Source organism: Hetaerina americana, unplaced genomic scaffold (genome assembly GCF_022747635.1).
Source record: "Hetaerina americana unplaced genomic scaffold, ioHetAmer1.1.p SCAF_8, whole genome shotgun sequence".
Lineage (NCBI taxonomy): Eukaryota > Metazoa > Arthropoda > Insecta > Odonata > Calopterygidae > Hetaerina > Hetaerina americana.
In genome coordinates this window covers 20,663,266-20,685,189 of record NW_027287427.1, presented here as the reverse complement: position 1 = coordinate 20,685,189, position 21,924 = coordinate 20,663,266, and the positions used below count along the sequence as shown (strand labels likewise).

The 21,924-nt window shown below is 38.9% G+C and overlaps 1 protein-coding gene across 1 annotated transcript in view; it reads right to left on the bottom strand.

The window, feature by feature from the left end:
- Dscam3 (Down syndrome cell adhesion molecule 3) overlaps nucleotides 1-21,924 on the bottom strand; it is an 819,144-nt gene that overhangs the window by 102,470 nt on the left and 694,750 nt on the right. Inside the window, exons 9-11 of the mRNA XM_071596808.1 lie at nucleotides 15,763-16,042; nucleotides 8,389-8,542; nucleotides 3,506-3,657 (exon numbers count right to left, since the gene is read on the bottom strand). Of these exons, the coding sequence (XP_071452909.1) occupies nucleotides 3,506-3,657; nucleotides 8,389-8,542; nucleotides 15,763-16,042 (586 nt within the window). The remainder of the gene's footprint in view (nucleotides 1-3,505; nucleotides 3,658-8,388; nucleotides 8,543-15,762; nucleotides 16,043-21,924) is intronic.

Below are 21,924 nucleotides of genomic sequence, written 5' to 3'. Positions count from 1 at the left end.
GAGAAAAAGCGATTATCACTTATTACGTAAAACAATTGTTTCAAATACTCATGTCATGGTGATCAAGGTCACAGTTAATTAAAATCCATTCATGATTTTGATACTTTAATGCCGCGACATTCACAAAAAATAACAACCCTTTGAGTTGAAAACGTTGGCGAGAATTCGACAATTTGCTCTTTCACTTGCACTGCGAGGAAATAACATGAAGATGCCAGGCTCTCCGATATCGAGATTTGTTTGGAATGTTTATGCCACTGAAAATTTCACTGGAATAGTTGAAAACATCGCATCCCTCTGATTCTCTATTAAATTGAAAAGAGGGAGTTGCGTACATTTCCAAATCGTGGTTAATAATTTTACTGATTCAATATGAAGTTCAATTTATTTTTCATCGAAATGTTAGCGTGTACCCCTTGTCGGTCATGAAAAGTTCGGCAGGCAGTTTCCAGCCACGGATTTCACCAGGAAAGGCTTCGTTCGTCAGGATTATAGTCAACCCTGAAGGGTGGATAACGCCCCCAAATTAACGGTACCCGCACCGAGGTCAATGGGGAGACATGGGATAGTGCGTATATGTATTCGATCGAGGATCAAGATTGCATCGACTATCGGGAAAGTGGTGGCCCCATCGCCTGGGTTTTGATTCCATCGATCTGTTTATTTGACCCTAATTGATATGTACACCACCCCTGCCTCCCCGCCTTATTTCGCTCTCCGCATTCCTTTCCTCTTCTCGCTCGGCTCATCTCATCCACGTCGCCCGGTCGGCTGGGATTCGTTATCAACTATGCAAGACATCATCGAAAACAAATTTCGCAATACTTTTTTTTACTCATTCCTACTCTTCCGAATACCGTCAAGGGCCTGTGAATGGGAATGGGGGGGGGGGCTGCCGTTACATGGAATCGCGGTGGAAGGCGATTCAATATTTACCCCCGAGGGGATTCCGCCACGGCTTTTTAAATAAAAAGTTAAACTTTCGGTTTCCGGTTGTTGAGGTTTGAATTTTTAAGGAGACAGTTTATAAGGGGAAGCGTGATGGAGACCAAAGCCAACCGCCAAAGCTGGAAGATTTTTTTATGAACGCGTAAGGAAGGGCGGATGTACACGATTAAACGCGAGCTGATTTTACGCACCGAGACATTTAATTGCGAAATATATAGATTGTAACGCATACACGATTGAATAATTAAAATATAAGTACCCACAGGGGACTTGTAATTTACTCATGCAATTAAAGTGTCGAGCAAACAATTTTATCGTTTCAAATGGAATTTGTTTTCAATCTAGCGTTTTCATGCATCTTTCCAACAGAAAAATCTTTGATGGTTCTTCCAATTTCTTAGCAAACTGCCATAAATACGATCCTGTTCATCATAACATTCTGGTATTCAGGAAATATTTAATATCAGTAGAGTATTGAAATACCACTATGAGCATTGAAGGGACTTCAGGAGATAATATTTTGAAATGCAAAACGAAGTATTATTTTCACTGGTAATCTCCCGTTTAAGGTAGGCTTTGGATGGACACAATGTACAACGGTACGAAAGGACATTCATTTGCCTCTTCCAAAATATACAACCTGATCGGCACAAAAATAAACCCTTATTTAATTCCGCATGCTGCCTTCCTCCTTCCATTCCATCCAACATGCCTATTCTATTTCTACCTCTTCCTTCCTTGACTGCTTTTAATGTTCTCCCTTGCCTCGAAGTCTTAAACGTGCTATTGCAAAAAGAAACACCCTGAATTCATCTCCTTTGGACTTCTCTCAACAGTCTCCTTTATTTCCCCACCATGTCTGGTTGCATTCATTGTTTGTTATCATTTCCGTCCATTTCAATATTTTCATTCTCTTCCACACCCACATTTCATTCGCTTCCAATCTATGCCTATTGTCTTACTTCCACGACCATGCTTTCTCGCCGTACAAAACTACGCTCCATATCAAAGTTTTCATTAATTAAAATTTTCGTAACATCCTTACTTCCTGTCATTAACCCGTTCCTCCCAATGAAAAGTTCTTTGTCTGCATGTAGTGAAATTCCTTTTCTGATTGCCCTACTACTATGGACATCTTGGTCGACAACAATTTCCATGATAAAAACCAAGGTAAACCGATCCACCTGCTCTAACTGTTGCCCTCCTTTTTTAACGCTTCACTGATCCTTCCTTTTTCTCGGAAACCTCATAATCGTTGCTTGGTTTATATCCATTATGATCTTGAAGCAATATCACTGACCTTCTGATGCGCTCAGCAATACTTGCAATCCCTTGGCTGACTGGAAAACTAAAATTTAATCATCTGTAAACATAACTGATTTTATGAATTTGCAACTGACTTTCATTACTATCTTTTATTCTTTCCATGTCTCTATTACCATTCACTCCACACATACGTTGATAGCACAGGTGACAATTGACACTCCTGTCTTATCTTCTTCCTAATACCGACTCTACACCCGCAACTCGCACCTGAGCAGTCTGAAACATGAATAGGTTGCGCATAAAACTCTTATCCCTTCAGTCCACTCATACTTTCTACAATATATTCATTAATTCTCATATTATTTTTCTGTGTCGAAAATTACCGTCCTAATGTCTTTACTAAATAGTTCCTTTATTTATTCTTTATATCCATCTTGAATCTTCCGTGATTCAAATAATAACTTTCTTAACTTATCTGTGATTGTTTCCAAGGATTTTCTGTTCTCTGAAATACCAGACGGTGCTTTCAACTCTCTGTACGACATACCAACGTCAACCTTCCTTTGCTAATTTTCCACATCCTGCCAATGCGTCTTCCACCACGCTTTTTTAGCCCTGTTTTTCCAGCCTTAGTTTATTATTTTATTTATCTCTTTTTACTTTTTGCTTCCTACATATTTTTACATTCTTCCATTTTCTTCTCTAGTCTATCTTCCTAATCATCTCGTTTGTAATCCATAGTTTCCTTGCCTTTTCTTATTGTTTTATTTGCAGCTTTTGATATCTCTTTTTTCAATAGGCTTCTTTTTTCTCTTATTGCACTCGTCCCCCTGTCCTAACAAATAATTTTCTTAACAGCCTGCTGGTACTTCTTTCTTTTCGTTCTCGTCCCTTCTACTTTCTTACTTTCTCAATCATCTTCCCTATTTTATTCTGTTGGATATGACGTTATACTTCATCATCATTAGGCTTAAGAAACTATACCAAAGTATTAACAACAATGGGAAAACAATCGGATGCTTTAATTTGGCGGGAACTTCAGTTGCTGTGGACGCGCACCTAATCATCAAAGTCAGTAAAGAATTTCTATATCGAGAATGTTCACTCCTCAATAAAAAACAAAAACATATATGGCGAGACCCAAGCACATTAGCTATTTGCGTTAAATGGTGATACTACATTTTTTGGATGACTAACAGATATATCCACACCAATGCACAACTTTAATCCAGAAAGAGAGTGATTTTCTCTAAGGTATGATTATGAATTGAAAAATATTAAATACACTTACCGTAAACGTTGAGTCGAGCTGCGTGCTTCGCTTCGCCCAAGCTATTGGTCGCGGTACAACTGTAGAGCCCACCGTCTTCAGCTCTAACCAATGAGATATTGACGTGGCTAACGACGTCACCAGAGGAATCCATGTACTGACCAATTGCAAATCTGAAAATCAAATTGAATAAAACTTAATATCTGAGGTGCACAATGAGATAATTCATATTAAAAAAAATTATTTAAATATATGGTGGCATTAGAATTTAATTTTCACTAAAAGATATCCCTGTTAAACTAAACAAAACAGGAGCAAATACGAATGAGCTAAATTACGAAATCAAAACATAGCAGATGAGTAGGTTTGCCAGAGAGACGTGATATGAGAAAATGGATATGAAAGAATGAGTTAAACCGAGTCGATTACCAGTTTGAGTTTAAAGGGTTTAAAAAAAAATACTTGTCGAAATATGCTTTTCAAGTTCAATTAATTCCTTTGAGTGCTTCACGAAGCAACCATTGATGATTTTTGAGGTTAATATAATTGAAGTGTAGTCATTACTATGCATGGAAACAAATTGATGCTAATGCCGTGATGACATATTAATAGTGATGGATTAATTTTGACGCACGTGAAGTACCATCGATTGCATTTGATGGAAAACTGTTTGAATGGAACTCGAGAATTAAAGAAACCCTTAATTTACTAAACCCAATCGGGATATAAAAGTAAAGAACAGAAAATTGATTTGGGATAACGTCACGGAAAAATAAAAAGGATTTCAAAGTACATTTGTGGGAGAAGCCTTTCAAATTTTCACCTCTACTGATTTTTAAGCCTCTAATTGACACTTAAATTTCTTCCATGAAGTCCCCTAAATTAAAATTAATTTTCAACCTAGAAATACTAGTAATAATACCAGAGAAAGAGTTGGCTGTTTACGTTTTTAGTTTCTGATGAGAAAAAGTTTCCCACTTCCTAACGAAGAATAATACTACTTGACTGCCAGGGAGGCTTCTAAACGACTCAAAATTTATCAAAAAGAATTAACGGATTACAATTTAGGCATTCCATGATGAAGATGACATTCATGGGAAAAATTCCTCGGTCAAATACAGAATTTAATGAATTTTTAGAATTGAATTGCAGATTATATTGAATACTTTTGGTCCCTAAACTCAGTTTAGAGACTACGTTTTAAATTCATATCAAATAGTAGTAAAATCATCTACTTCTAAATGTCTTGAGATATGTTATATTAAATTATTTACATACGGAAACTTAATTTGACCGATATATTCAATGAATTATACAGTTATTATTACACCTCTCACCGTAATCAACCAGAATACGATTTGATGGATATCTTGGAAGTCAGGTTTTACGATATATCATTGTTTATAAAGAATTTCTTTCGCTGGATGTCTAAATAATTGGTAATGTGTTTCAATACATGCGGATATCTAAATAGTTCAACAAAATTGAGGGAAGTCTACGCCATTAACGAGAAAGTCGAGGTGGTCAGAATTGCTGATTAATTTACGTAGTTGGGAGACAAATTTATAAGCAAACGAAATCAGGTAAAAATATTTCTTTTCCACCCGAGGTAAATTTTACACCATTTTGAAATAAATTCATTTTTCCTTTATTTTGTGGCTTGTCACGTGAAAAACAATTATAACCCGATTGGAACTTTTTATAAATGAAACTTTTACTGACGCATTCGGGATTGATCTTCCTAGAGCCGTTACATGAAGCTGACTAATCTACATAATTAACCTCTAGGATATGTTCTGTGAGATATTCGCAACGCTTGAGGGTGCAAGTGTTCAGAGTCATTTATATTCTTTGTTAATTTTAAGTCAGAGCTGATGATTGAACGATGGAGTTTTATGCATGATTGTAAACGACGTATCAGTTTATAGGTTGGTTCCGTGACTATAATGAGAACGAAATGATTACAATGTCCCTACTTACGAATCCACACAAATGGATTGCGCATATCTTGTTACACACACCGGAGTGAAACCTCCGGGAGTTAAAAATATAAACGGAATAGGACGCCAACTTCAAAGTAAAATTCGTACATTCTTGGATGTAAACACTCTTCCTATACGACATTATGGACGCACAAAGAAAAGACGAAAACACGCCGACGGCAAACCTTACCGTTAAATGGATTTGTAGAGCCGCCGTCGTGGAGTTAACTAATTCAGGCACAGAGCTATAGGTGGAGCGCGCACGTCAGAGATGGATGGATGGGAAAAAAATGGTGGACAAAAAGCGCGGTTCGGATTAATCAGGACAAATAGGCGAGCGGAGGGCGATAATCCGATTAGGGAGAGGGACATGGGAAGGGAAGAGCGCGGGCGTGTAGGTAGGATGTTGAGTCGGGGAGGAACTTTGGACTGGAAAATGGAGGGGGTGGTTGTGATCCTGTGGGGCGTCGCGGGAGTTGGGTGGGATTGTATCGAGAGAGCGGTGATGAGGGGGTGGGTTGGGGGGTTACCATGGGGGATGGGGCGTGGGAAGATGATAAGGGCAGAGAGAGGGAAGGATGAAATCCTTCTGGGAAATAAACGCACGCCACTGTATCCAAGGATTACACTTGTGGTCCGCTTTTGCCGGAATACGCCGCGACGAATAAGGGAAGGGGGGGGGATGCAAGTCATAACAGCGTGGGAGATGGGAAAAATCGCAAAAGGCAGGATTTGTGGGGAATTCCTTTTCCGCGGAAATTCTGCAGCGAAGGGACACAATATTTTCGAAGCAGTGCAGAAAAGGGATGTGGGCGTGTGTTTCGCCAAGGAATCGGAAGGAAACGAGGTTATACTGTTGCCCTTGGAATCTCTTAGCTCTAAGGCTTAATGGTTTAGCTATTTAAAAAATATGTAGGAAGAGTGATTGATTGATTCCGTTTGTGCTTCTTCACGCCACATATCAAGATTACAAAATAAGGATGAATCAGAAGGATAAAGTAGCAATATAATTTTTTCTATTATACCTCACTGTGAAAACCACATGATACTTTATTATTAACTTTAATATTATATTTTATAATAAACCCTCTGGGTTACTTCCAGACGTGGGCTAGAGAGTGAAATTCAGACTCTTAATTGGCAGGTGAACGTTTTGAGCAGTAGCAAACCACTGTGCCCTCCGTCACTCGCATCGCGCTATTGCCATTAAGGATCTATTTCCCCAAGTGTATTCAAATCACCGAAATTCACTCAAGCGGACGTTTATTACACAAGAATTAGCTATTGTAGTATTTGTACAAAGCATTTAAAAAAAATGACGAAATGATGAAAAAGTGAAAATTTGATGGTAAACATATGGATGAACATTGTTCAATCATCATAACACTCACAAATACCTTTACACGAGACAAAATATTAAATTATGTCACAAATCAAAATATTTAACATAGTTAGAGTTTCCTATATGAAAAACTCATGAGAAACTAATGGTACAACGATAAAATATAACAGAAGTAATTTTGGCCACACCCGCAACGAAATATCCTCGGTTGTATTGTTGAGGTGAACGTTGGAGAATTGTGGACATAAGTTTAAGTGAAAATGTAATTAAGAAAAAAAAGAGGTCTACGTGGCGCGGGAAGTTAAAAAAAACTCGCGCATGGGATAGTTTTACTTTTATAATATTTCTTGAATATTTTGAAATATATTACAATAAATTACAAAAAAGTAAATCATTATTTAGAATAAGCACTTTCATATATAATATCATAAGTGATTGATTTTAGTTTGGGGGCGTCCAAAAGCTGAAGAAGACCTTCCAGTCAATATCTGAAAGCCCTAACCATTGGTCTTACATAGATCGATCCCAAAAAATGAACACCAATATTATATAATTGTAATAATATATTCTAAGTCATAAATCTGAGAAAATTTGAAAGAATTTGGCGATGGCTCAGTGTTTGGATACGGAAATTGTTATTGATGCTTTATAATGATGTTTCTCTAAATAATAAGAAATTTGTTTGCAATTTCGAAAGCCTTCGGCCACTACAGAATAAACAAAGTGAATAAACTGTGATTAATTTAAATTGAATCATTTCAAAGCCCAGGCTTCAACAGGAATGTTGTATTATAAGCATTTCATTTCAGCTTGTTCAAAACTGGGGTTGACTAAATTAATTTAGGAGGATGCAGAAAGCCTGTAGGGCTCCAAGCTGCAGGTTATTTTGCTAATTTGGGAAATCTACCTTGCATATAAAAGAGACTCTCAGGCGTAGCCGAGATGGTGATGAATTCGTGTTACCTTCATATTAATTAAATGAAAACACGCGTAGAGTCCACACAATTATTCTAGATAAACCGGCCATGTTTCAAATCCGCGTCATTTTAAGATACTTTAAGGGGCTTAAAGTTTTTATATTTAATAATAGTGTGAAAACTGATACGCATTTGAGTTTAATTTCATGATATACCCTCATAATTTCGTGAAAATGAAAATCATGCTTTTCTTAAAATTTTTAAAAGGCAATAAATCAGTTTTAGATAAAATAACTGGTTTCAGAAAACGTAACTGTTTTTTGTAATAACTAATAACTCAGCCACCGTTTTCTAATTCAATTGAATAATGCGTTTATAGAATGTTTTAAAGTGAACGAAAATTGCCGGTGGATTTCACCTTGCTCTTAAAAACGTACAAGATATTCGTGAGCAATTTACTCCTCGCGAAACAAGAGGAGAATACAATTTACGATTCAGTCTGAATTATCCCCGTTTTAATGGCGGCGGCAGTGCGTGCGGAATTTCGCTAACTAGCCCCGAGGCACTTTGTGCAATTAAAAGGAATCGCGGAACAAATCCCTTGCGCGGCCCGGAAATCCTCCGCTACTGCACGAGACTTAACCTTCTAATTATTGAACTCACCGATGTCCGGCGTTGTGGGGGGTGAGGGGCTGCCCGTCAAGCGCCCACACGAACCGCGGAGGTGGACTCCCGGCAGCCGAGCAGCGGAGGGATACGCCGGGTCCCGGGCGAAGCGTCTGCTCGATGAACGTCCCCTGGAGCTCCGGAGACATCTCTGAGAGGCCGGGAGAGAGTAAAAGACACATACACACTTGGAGGAGAATGAAATTATCTCGAGGCTAAACAAACTGCAAGAGAGGAAGGACATACCTGGCGCAAACCATAAAGAGACGTAACCGTTTAGATTCGTTGATGCCGTTAGGGCGTTATAATTTCCCAAAATCTGCCCAAGGTTTTAGCGCGAACATTTTAAGTGAGCAAAAAAGAATTTAATTAAAAAACTCTTTCATTATCAATCGGAGGATTGTTTTGCAGGACTTCTGCTGACTATCTCGTTCTCTGTCATTCAATTCATTCCCAAATAACTCCTTGCAGTCACATCTTCCAGAAACAATTTCGTGCAATGCATCCTTGACCTTCCTCTGCAATTATTTCCCGCTTATTACTCTACGCTATTTCTCCTCTCTATCACTTTTGTTTTATCTGCAGTAAAATATTGTGCCTCGTTGTTTGTCCAATTAGTATCCTTGTTCATGTTGTGTCATCCATAATAATAGCAAAAATTAAAGTAAATACAATAATTCATTTAGATGACCAATGAAAAATGAACATAGTTACGACTAGAAACTTCATTGCCATCTAATGATGAATTTCTGCATCGGAACTTCGGTTGTGATTTATTTTAAATTATTCTGAGAAATCATTATTTTTCGTTGACACCTATCAAGAAGTTCTATACGCTTATTTTCTACCAAGTATCAGTTGTCCTCCATACGTTTCTCTTTTCACTCACTCTTCTTGATACTTTATTCGTTACTCTGTCAATTCATTATGTTTTTAATATACCTCTGTAGCGTCACATTTTCATCGCTTCTATTCTTCACTTATAATCTGCACCTGTCGCTTATGTCGCAAGGCCATAGAAACATAAATTGCATCAGGCAGCTTTTATTAAAAGTCGAATCTCAGATCCAAGGTATATTCTTCTGTGATATTATGACCAGCAGAATATTCTTTTTCTATTTTCCTGGTTTACATTTCTTATTGATCATTAAAACTCTCGTCATATCTTTTTCATCTCTTCAATTTATCTTCATCTTCTGTGCGAATTTCATTATTTCTTTCCCAATTGCGAGCAATATTTGCCCTGCGTTCATTGAAATATTGTCTCACCCTTCTGTGCCCGGCTGATTTTCCTTAGACAGAGCAATGCAACACTTCTTTATTCATTCCCTTCATTCATTCACCCGATTTCATTTCATAACCGTTCCTCTATCCAAAAATCTTTGTACTTTCTCTTCCATTGATTTCAGGATTTCATGTGACCCATAGCTTCATTTTTACAGGCTTTCCGAGATGTTGTATTTTTTTTGTTCGTGACTTCCAAAATGCCGCTCTTCATTTCGTGTAAATATCTTCTTACATCCAGTGTCACCCCGACTGCATATTACTTCATCTAATGCCATTGAAATAGATGTACACCATACGTTGACCACCATATGTTCTTTATTTTCCTCTTCGCCTTGTTAAAATTTAAATGGTACTTCATTTATGAGGGGCAGTCAAATGAAAACCTAACGGACGAACACAATAGACGAGTCCGCGTACCGACTAGGACATAACCCTACAACTACGTGCGCCTGTGAGTTGTCACTATACAGCTCTCCTATCGCAGCGACGGCAGTATCATTACGTAACAACACTGTTGCCACTTTTCGCGCGGACTTAGTGGTATAGCGGGTGTTCAGCTTTCATTTGACTGTCCTTTACACGTTGAACTATGGTTACTGTTGATATCTGCTCAGGAATAGCTTTCGCAGTCCTTCACTTGATCCATAAATCTCTGCTTTCTAAGAAGAAAGGTGATTTGTTGTTTTCTTACGATTCTTGATATCACTCACATATCTATGTTTGAGAGTGGTTTTGAAATAGATTCCGTACAGTGATTTAGTTTCACTTTTATCAGAACTCCATAAGTCCTCTTCTCTGATTTCCTTACCTCCATCTTCGTCTTGTTTTTCATTCTCTTTCTCGCCCGTCGATTATATTACAGTCTTCAAGAATATTTATACATTTTTCCCTCTACATTTATTATTACCCAATTCAACGATATCATATGCATAGCAACCACTTTGTCATCAATGCATTCTGCATTTACTCTGTACCACGGAGGTCTCGTTGCCATATTCTCCATCCGAGTCTGCGTCTTTCACTTTAATTCCGAAAGTTCTTTACTCTTACCGCGACATTCTCTGTTACAATTTTATGCATATTCATGTATTTCCATTTACAAATACTCTGAGATTCATCCTTAAGCTACCGTTCCACGAGTTTTCAGAAATTCGGACATTTTCATTTAACTTAAACCAAAGGTATTTACTCCCATTCTACTAATTTCTACCGATATATTTTCTAACTCTCCATTTATGCCACTAATTTAAAATTCCAAATACCAATTTATTGACACTTTTGACGGATTTCATATCTCGAGTGGCCTCCGGTGAGAATGGGGGATACTTGCTAAGTATTTATTTCAGAGGGCTAAGATAAGTTCAAAGATAAGTTGGTGAATTTCTGATCGTTGGTATAGTAATGAGATGATTTCCCGTCGTCTTCTACGACACAGTGCTGTAATTCTTACCACGCATGCAGTGAGACGATTGTTGCTGTGCTGACCATTGTGGCCTCCACTTTCTCTCATGCGAAGGTGAGTTTCTTCCCGTTCCTCCAGGGACATGGACGCTAACTCCGTTTGGCGGAAGTCACTTGTACTAAGTCACGTCACCTTTTTAAGATTTCGTAAAATCATTTCACCCCAGGATGGATTCTTACATCTCCGAATGCAACCAAGAATACCTATTCGTCGAGTGACCTCTTATTCCTCCGCTAACCTATATAACTAGGGGTCAGTTTACCTTCCGCAACCCAGTGGAAGCAAGCACTCAAAGGCTTACAGCTTACCCACGAGACAAACTTTGATGTAATGAAAAAGAAATGTAGACAAGTGAGGAAAACTCACACTTGCAGTTTTTACTTAATATATTTTTATTGCAATTCGTTTAGATATATTTAATACAATACATCAAAATGAAAGGGTATAGCAATGATAAGAATAAAAAATATTATTTAAAGATGACACCTGGGTTTTAGGGTCATTTCCGCGTAGTTCTATCTGGCTGAAAGACGGTTTCAATGGCGCTACAGGCGGAATATTCAGGTTTGCAGTCCTTCAGTCTTGTAGAATTCTTTCCGAGTTTAATGTAATGCAAAGACTTTATGATATTTTTAATTGCATGTCTTTTGCGTTTGCTGTTGAGTGTCCATCTGTACATTGGGACCATTGTAGTGGAACAATGTCATAACAAGAAACATGTTTGCAGTTCAAAAATAATATCATCATCTTCTGGTCCTCATTCTCCTTAACTGAAGATGCTGACTACAATACCAGCAATGGAGCGACGTGGAAGTAACCCAAAAACCCTGGTGTCGTCTGTGCCTCAACGTGGGAACCTTCAATCTGAGATACCACCGTATACCGTTAATTTTCTTGTTGATTGAGTATTTTTCAACGCAGAATCAGTGCGACGAGTAACGGATGGGAAATTTAGGTAGTGAAATTCTCAATAAATAGGAAGGGATAATAGCTCAAGGGTGTAAATTAGGACAGGTAGAACAGTTCACCTGGTCGAGAATGAGGGTGAACAGAGTTGTGGGGGCATTGAAAGCAGAATTGTATCAGTTGAAGAAGCGTTTAAGAGGAGGCTGTAATTGATAATAGGTACCTTGAGTAAAGATTTAAAGAAAATATTTGTAAAAACTTTGATATACAGCATAGTTTTGGATAGTTCTGAGCCTTGGTCATTGAGGTAGGTGAATATGCGTAGATTTTAAGAGTTTGAGATGTGGATTTGGAGAAGAAATGGAAAAAACATACGGAAGGAAACAAAAACAAAGTTCTAGGCATGGTAGGGGAAGAGAGACCGCTGATGGGAGAAATGCAAAGGAGGCAGGACAAGTGGATGCAGGAGGTAGTGAGAATCAATGAAATGCGAAAGACGGGTATAGAGGGGAAGAATGCTAGGAAAACGAGGTAGAGGGAGGTAAGCAAGTTACGGGAGGTAGAGAGTATGAAGAGCTGAAAAATGGGTTTTGTAACGAGTAGTATGGGGTCTAGGCATGTTTTGAGTCAAGTTAGGGTTTACGAGTACGGGAGTATGTAGTGCTAGGGTCTATGGAAGCCGGTAGTCTACAGCTAATAAAAAAATTAATGAAGAACTAGGAATTTCTGTCGAGTATGTGACTAATCAATGGAAAAAATATTGAAATTAGAATTAAAAAAACCTGAGATCATTTGGACGAATAGTTAATGCATTCGTTCATAATATATTTTTTATAATCATTATTTTAAAACACGGAACGAGACGGTGGGACTTGAAAATCATGAATAATAAACACATTTAAATTTCTGGTTCTTTTATACCTACCTATTTTACCAGTTTTAAGGAAATTACAAACGGGCTGTTTTGAGATTTTTAGCCTCGCAGAGATATTAAGAGGCACACCTGGAAAACATGGGTTTTTAATTAAAACTCCCTCTCCACAGTTAAATTAGCCGAAATAAGATGGAGGATTTTAGTGCACCAGAGGTGCAACATTTTAGCTGATGAAACTTGATTTCCTTTAATTCATTACGCACTTCTAATTCAGTTCCACACCATTTACCGGTATTTGCTCTCCAAAATTTGACGGTACCCCTATACTTATCATCCGTCATTTCTTAAAATTTTCTTTGGATTTGGTTATAATTCACACCTTGTATTTTGAGCACGTGCCCTTCAAACATTGATCTGATAAGTTTGTTATTTTGGTAATACGATGGAATAATGTGCTTCTATCGTGAGAATTCGATAATGTTGGCCCCAAAAATGTATGCCTTATTTTTTAGTCTATCAATTGTTGACCCATTTCTCCTCCGGAAATCTTTAAGCTACTTCATTCGTGCGGAATTTTGTCTAGAGAAGCCTTTTAAGCTCCCTTTTTACCCTAAATTGAGTTTATATCATGGAATTTATACTTTGTCCTGGATGAATTCCTACGGATGGCAAAGGAAGACGTGCATTTTGCTTCCTAAGATTAGTTTTCTTGCGTTTCCTGAGCATTGACATTACAATAAACCAAAAATCGGACCCTAGGTCAAGAGGCGTATACCTGCTTCCCATTTGGATAAAGGTCTCTGTCAGGCAATATTAGGATTAAAAAATATTACTTCCTGGTTATTAAAAGATTCTCCCACGCATGAGATATGCTATATTTTGATAAAAGACTTGGGTGAATGCACGTTAGAGTATTCGATTCGATTCGACTCTATTCTATACAACTGAAAGATACTATTTTGTCATTACCAAAGCATCATGAACCAAAATTCAAGAATAAGAACACTTAATAAGGCAAAAAAAGCATTTTTAGGGTTCTCGAGTGGCTAAAATAGGTTCATTGTGAAAGCTATGAAATGAGAATCAGTAATTAGGAAACAAATTAGGAATGGGCAGGAAATGATGAAGTGTGGAGAGAAACCCGACGTCGGCATTAGACTACTCTTAACGATAGGCTCCAAGGGGTCCATAGCTTAACGTCCCATTCGACGGGCGGCGTACTCACTCACAGTGCTATCCACAAAGCACTTCCAGTAGGGATCGGGATACTACTGAAAATTATCTGCCGTCTTAAGGATTCGCTATCGAGCTTCCTAGTTGGGAAGCAAGTACGTTAGCCGCCGCACCATCCCGATCCCCAAATAAGGAAAGATTAATTAGAATAGAACCATAATAAAAAGGAAAGTTTATTAAGTCATAGAGAGAAGTACTTGGAACAAAGTAAGATAGACGTAAAACAGAACAACTGTCAGGGGGTGATTGGGCATTAACACTGAATAGAGAAGAATGGTTGGCTGTAATAAGCCAACCTCAATATTCAAATACTGATGATAATAATGAATGAGGAAGAAGTTGATAATCAAGTTATTCAGTTACGGCTTAAGGAAATAATAAATGAAAACTTAGATATGTACCACAGATTTGTACGGTTCCGAAACTTAACCGTTGAAGATACTGCATTAAAGTAGACATGGTATGGGAGTGGAGGAGAATGGGTAAAATAAAATGCGCTGAAAGGAAAAAAACGAAGAGGAACCAGGACTGATATTGCGAGGACGTTAGGACACATTTAAAAAAAATACAGCGCAAGTGGGTGGAGGAGAGATATAGCGAGGCTTATGACTGAAATTGAGAGAATATCATTGATAAGGCATTTGAAGGACACGAAGGGAAGGTATAGGTATTAGTTTATTTCAAGCCGGCTCCGGAATAAGCCCATTTTAAAAGGGGGATTGTTGTCGATATCTTTGGATGGCCTAAGTACTGAAGAGAGAACTTGGGAGAAGGGTAGTGAAGATAAGAGAGTTGAGTGGTAGAATTTTATCAATATACACTACAATAGATCCGATCGATCACATGGCAATCTAAGTTCGAATGTAAATAAGCAATTGCTTTATCTAAGGAGTAGTTAGACTATATAATTAAAAAATTAGAAAAAAAGAGGGATGGTTATGTTGGAGGAATATTAGCTAGGAGCCCCTTGATGTGAGGGGAAGACTTTTAGAAAGGTACGGGACACCTTAGTTTTCTTGTGATACCGAGGGACTTATTCTGGCACGCAATTATATGGTTAGATTTGGCGTGCAAAATAAAATATTAGAGGAAAACACGGTCACCCACCGATTAGTACTTCTTTCTCACAAAACATAGTCATAACAAAATCAAACCCAAGCACCCGAATACATTTACATAACGATTAACAATAAAAGATTCAGTCAACTATTGCATTATACACATTAGCATGTATGTGTTTATTTTTACGAGTTTGTTGTACACGAGCGAATGCATGCATTTATTCAAATCCATATATGGGATAATATTTGTTCATGTATGGTTGGTACCCTAAAATACCACGCCATACGCCTTTGCGGCAGCCTCCGAGGCATTGGGCACATGTAAATGTGATTACTGTATATGTGGGAACTTGTGGGTTGCTTTCTGTAAGGAAACAACTGATTATGATTTAGGATTGGAATAAGGTAGAATGCGATGAGGGGGATGGAAAGGTAGCTAAAAGAGCAGGCTTTTGGAACAAATAGTAACCGTGGAAAAGTTCCACACCCCACCCCTGGTATGCCGTGGCATTCATGTTTAATTTCCTCGGCACCGGCGTCGAACTCACCTCCCAGCCTCAGCTCCGCGCTGCCTTGTGCCGACTCCTTCTCGTTCCTTGCCACGCACTGATACATGCCGCGGTCACTCCTTCCCACGGACGAGATGTGCAGCACCTGCGGTGAGAGCAGTCGGATCCTCGGGGACAAGACGCCCCCGCCGCCCTCGCTGCCCATCCCGCCGTGGCTGGAGCCGCTGAGCGGGACGCCGTTGGCCAGCCACCGCACCGTGTCGAGGGGCGTGCCCGAGACAGAGCAGTTGAAGGTGGCGGACTCGCCGGAGTTAACGACCTGTGGGGGAGGGAGGAGAGAGGTGAGCAAGGCGACACGACGCGACTGGTAGGAGCCCTCGTCCCTCATCCTCCGGGGTTAGGGCCCTCCACCTTTACCGACCATTTTACTCCGAGAATTGCGACGAATCGGACTCGAAGAGTGGGAAGGGGGCTTGACAACAATTTTTTATTCGGTAATCTACCGGTTAAGGTAGGTTTTTGGATGGACGTAATTACTAATTAAATAATTTGTGACCCCTAGCAAAACACAACATCCTACTCTACATCAGGTCCCTCTTCAGCTTTGATTACTTTCTTCCTCCCTTCATCTCGTCCAACATCCCTATCCTGCTCCTTCCCTTTCCTCGTTTGCCTAACATTCTCCCCTCAATTACAGTCTTCAACATCCCACCACCGGTCAATACCCCCTTCATCCACTTTTCCTGCCTCCATAGGATTGCTTCCAACAAACCCCTCTCTTCACCCACCATACCAAGTACTTCCTCATTTGTTTTCTTCTCGATCCATTTCACCTTCTCCATTCTTCTCCACACCCACATTTCAAAAGCCTCCAGTCTACGTCTATCCTCCTGCTTCAATGACCACGTTTCCGTGCCGTACATAGCTACGCTCCATATCAAAATTTTTAAGAGTTTTTTCTTAATATCCTTGCTCAACGTCCCTGTCATCAACTCCCTCCTCCTTGTGAAAGCCTCTTTGCCTAGCGCAATTCTTCTCCTTACGTCCCTACTACTTTGACCGTGTTGGTCCAAAACACTACCGAGATACGTAAACTGTTCTATCTGCTCTAGTTGTTGCCCTCCTATTTTAATGTTTAGCTTAGGCTTTTTCTTTCTAGTAAATCGCATAGCCTATTTTTTATTAATATAGATTTTCATCCCATACCTGTCGCACTGAATGTCCAATTCACTCAGCAATGCTTGCAATCCCTTGGCTGACTGACAGACTAAAGCTTGGTCATCAGCAAACCTAACTGATTTTACGAATTCCCCGCCCACTTTCATTTCTACCTCCAGTTCTTCCCATGCCTCTTTAATCATTTCCTCTGCATACAGGTTGAACAGCAACGATGATAATGGGCAACCCTGCCTTACATCTCTTCCTAACACTGCCCAACCGGACTCCTCGTTCCTCACCCGCACCTGAGCAGTCTGAGACATGTACAGGTTGCGGATTAGCCTCCTTTCCCTCCAATCTATTCCTATTTTCTGCAGAATACTCATTAGTTTTTCCCAGTTCACTCTATCAAACGATTTTTCGAAATCTACGAAACAGGCAAATACCTCCTGGTTGTGTTCTATGTTCCTCTTGATTAATAATCTCATTACTGCAATGGCATCACGCGTACCTCTCCCCTTCCTTAACCCAAACTGATCATCTCCTAAGTAATCATTTGCCCTACTCTCTATCCTTTTGTTTATTATCCTGAGAAGTACCTTAGCTGCATAGTGGACCAAATTTCACCGAGACGGCCGAAACTTGCTACAACCCCGTGGCTACAGTAAAATACACAGATAGATACTAAGTTTTCTTTAGTAAATATTACAATACTTTTCTCGAAAATTACAATAAAGTGAGGTTGGAGAGATATAGATCCAAAGTGGGTTAAATTTCACAAAGGTGGCTTTGACTTGGTGGCACTATATGCCTGTAGGGCAACTCGGAATGGTTTAAATATTTTTTTACCATTGATATAATAAAAATACTTTAATGATGCTTTTATAAAAGTATATTAATGTAAAACTATTAAAAAAACTACCACTATCCGTATTCCTTTGCAATGGTGGCACAATCAAACTACTTGGAAGTGACAAAAATATTTGAACAAAAATTAAGTAACAGAAATTTATTCAAAGCATCCTTCAGCAAACGTCACTACATCAAACGAACAGCGAGGGAACACCCAAATAAAGGTGGTAAGGCGAAACTATATTTCACAGTTTTTAGGATTTAACATGTATACTGGTCTAGTATATTTAACCTTAGGCAGAAGGACGAAGTTGGTGCGGCTATTACTCTCGTACGATCAAAAAGAAACTCGCACGCGGATCTGCCAAGAGCTTCTCGACCGTGTGAGTGCCTGCCTTAACCATTCCACAGTCCTGAAGTTGCTCCACCAGACTTCTTCCTCTTCCTCCGACTCAAATTTGTGCTGGAAGGACGTCACCACGACTCCGTGGAAGCGTTACAACAGGAGGTGAAGAGGGAGCTTAACAGTATTCCGGTCACAGCCTTTCAGAAGGTGTACGAGGCGTGGAAAACCCACTGGCAGCGATGTACGAAGCACAAGGATGCTACTTCGAAAAATTAAGAGTGAGAGCATCAATTCTGGCGAAATTTTTGTTATCAACTCAGTCCTACTACTTTTGGGACAAACCATGTATTCCACAAATCTGGGAAAAATCACTATCGGCGGATATTCATGTCCCTTTAAAGTTTGGCGCCATTTGGTTAAGCGAACATATGGCGTTCGTTTGCCACGATTTTCGATGTCATTGATCACACTAAGATTCTAACCATCTAATTCGCGTTTCATCAATAGATTCAGTTTTCCGATATTTATGGTGACAAAGAAATTTCACAGGGTTTGATGGGAAACCAATCACTTCAACTTGAATTATAAACTACGTGCTTCGTATTAGACTAATAGCTTGTACTTTGTACGTATCCTTCTCTTAAATATCAATGAAAATATTATCACATGGAATATGAGTTGTGCGGAAGAAATTAGAAGTAAGATTGTTCATTGAAAGGTAGCATTTAGAAATCTAAGAGGAACTGGACAACTAGTGTTATCAGCAGAAGATTAAAACAAATATTTGCCAAGGGCTACTTGAAAGGTGTAGTTTTTAGTGATGACCTTTGGGGACTAACCAAGAAAAGTGCTTAGAAGTTTTTTGCGGTATGGCTGTGAGAAAGAGTAGAGAGAACGGAGGAACAGAGATATTGGCAAACATTTACAGAATCGAGGAGGTAATGAAAATAATATTTCATTAAAATAAAATGAATATTATTCTACGATTGTGTTAACCTGGAGCCAAGAATTTGTGCTACATAAATTTAGAGGCCACTCAATTGATTAGGATATCAAGTATAACCTCCACAATTAGTATTGGCATTTAAGGTCAACCGCACCCAATCTAGCCATCAAAATAACTAAAACACTTTACGATGATAAATATATAATTTCCGCTTAATTGAGATTCCGGTCCGTGCTGGGATTTCATTTTTATAAAACCCAGGACTTGGGTTTGGCTCACATGTAAGAAACTTACATTCTAAACTGAAATGCATTAAAAGAAATTAAAGCGAAAACAATTCCATGGAGAAAAATCAATACTTAGTGTTGCTACGAATAATTTTGTCGGCGAATGATAGTCATCAGTGACTGAATACAAAATGCGAAGAAAATAAGGCATCAATTTGCAGGAATAACAGAAAACATTTATATATGTGTTATGATATCATTATTTTCTGTATTTGACATGTGGTATGAACCGGCCACGATTAATGTTTATGTTTTGACGGCATGAATGGAAAGCAACAAATGCCTGCATGGAAATTCGAGGGTAATTACGTCAGGCAGGAGCACTGAATCAACTCTGCATAATAATGGCTTCATTACCAGGGACGCTTTTTACAGATCATTAACAGCGAATTACAAGACCGCATTCGCTTCAAGTCTAGTTGAACTGGATCACAGCACGCCTAAACTATTTAAAATCCTTTATAATTTCATACAATCCCTATCGTGGGAAATATTATTAATTGCTATTGAAATCAAATATTTTTCAAAAATAAATCGCGTACAATTTACGGTTTTTTCACCCAGGTTCAACTTCATCTCCATTAGTCAGTGAAGAGCGATTATATATCTATGCATTTAATAAAAATGAAATTCTATGCTATGCTTTTTAACGATTTTTAAAGAATAAATATTAAATATACATGCCGTTTGTTTCTCTACAGCAATATAAATGTTAAGATACGAGTACAATACGATACGATCGTACAATAATGACTGTAAATATTTTAAGCTGAGCTCAAAATTCGCGAAACCATTCAATCTACTGGTGGATATAGTGATCCGTGGCCAGGACTTTGATTATCATCACAATCTTGAAATTAGATCATTATCAATTTGGGCAAAGGAAACATTAACGCACTCAAATCACAAAGTACGTCGTCTGACCATAAGTGATTCAACATTGGTGTTTTCAATGCAAAATTCTTTTACGTTTTACGTAAATTATCACATCTATATTTATCACCTTAGTAATTCATCAATCTTGGAGTGGAGTGGAGAACAGACATCAGATAAATTCTCGTATAAATCTCTCTATTCTTGCCTTCATATTCCTTGAATTTCATCATGTCATCCATCAACTGTTTCACTCTCTGATTAATTACACGGAGATAGCATAAAATACGATATATTAAAAATATTAGCAGCGATTAACATTAGTTAGATTATTTAATTATTTTGTTCTTCTCATTTTACTAGCAGTTAAATAGAAATTTTACTTCTAATTTTTTAAAAGTACACATTATCTAATAATGGAGTATTTGTTCAGTCTTTTGTTGATTGACCATGATTCATGGGGATTAATAGGTAAAAGAGAATTGGAGGTAACTGTACCTCTAATATTTAATGAAATACCGAGGGATTTAAGGATATTGCAGTCAGTAAATGCTGTGAAAAGGAACTTAAAAGGGGTTTGGAACAAAACTTGACCCAGAATATAGCTGTATAACTGCAAAAGTTCATGTCTATCTATTTTTGTTATGTGGCACCAGCTATCCAGCCAGAACTGAATGGCTTAGCAGGACCAGAATGAGGATTCAAATTGTACCTCTCTTAATCTATACCAAAATTGCACATGACGAATATAAAATTATTCATGAAGAAAAATTTTTCCCAGCAATGTGATGAGTTACTCGCGGGACCGGTCAGACGAAAGCTTTTAATTTCAAAATAAAGAAATTACTCCTGTCATTTTAAGAAAAACATGAAGAAGCGAAAACAATATCTCTGGGAAATATAGGATATATTCGTGAGAAGTCATCAATTAACAATAACATAACCTCAGAAAAATGCATACAATTATAAAACATTACAGATTCGTTTGTTTATCTACCAACTTATTGATAACTTTCGTCGTGAATGCAGAGGAGTCCGATATAACTAAATTAGAAGAAAGGAGAGTTGCATTTCGCGTTACGAATCCACAACCAACTCTTCACCTTCTGAACATATACGGTTTACATCAACTTCACCAGTCGCTGTCCAAAAGCTCGTCACTTGGGACTGCCAACGGGTTCACTGGGCGGTCCCTTCGTCAGCGTTCACTGTGTGCGAGTTACTTCATTCCGTGGACTAATTGGGACACGTGAACACATATTTTTTTGGAGCTTTTACCAATCCATGACCTATATTGGCGGCATGTGGATGAGTCGCTTGACCCAGTTGGCCAGTGAAGGCGGCGTCGGTCAAGAGGGTGAACGGGGGGGGGAGAAGTAATGGGGGAAGTGGCGGTGGGGGGGGGGAGTTGGGTGGAGAGTCAATTATTCAAGCGACGGGCAGCGGCCGTTGGTAGTTACGGCCGGCGACCGCTGCCCATCCTCCCAAGCGGGCCTCGGAGCGCGCGCCCTCAAACCGCGGTTTGCAGATCCGTCACTGCCGCGGATGTGTCTGCGGTGGTCCCCTTTTTCAGGCCGCCGCCGTCCCCCCATCCTCTTCGCCGCCGCCTCTCCCTGCCCTGACCGTCAAACCAATTCCCCTTCGCCACGGGAGGAGAAGCAAAGCGGGACTGCCGGTAATGCTCGTTTAATTGCGTCGTAATTAATCGAATTGAACGGGACCATTAAATTTTGCGAGTG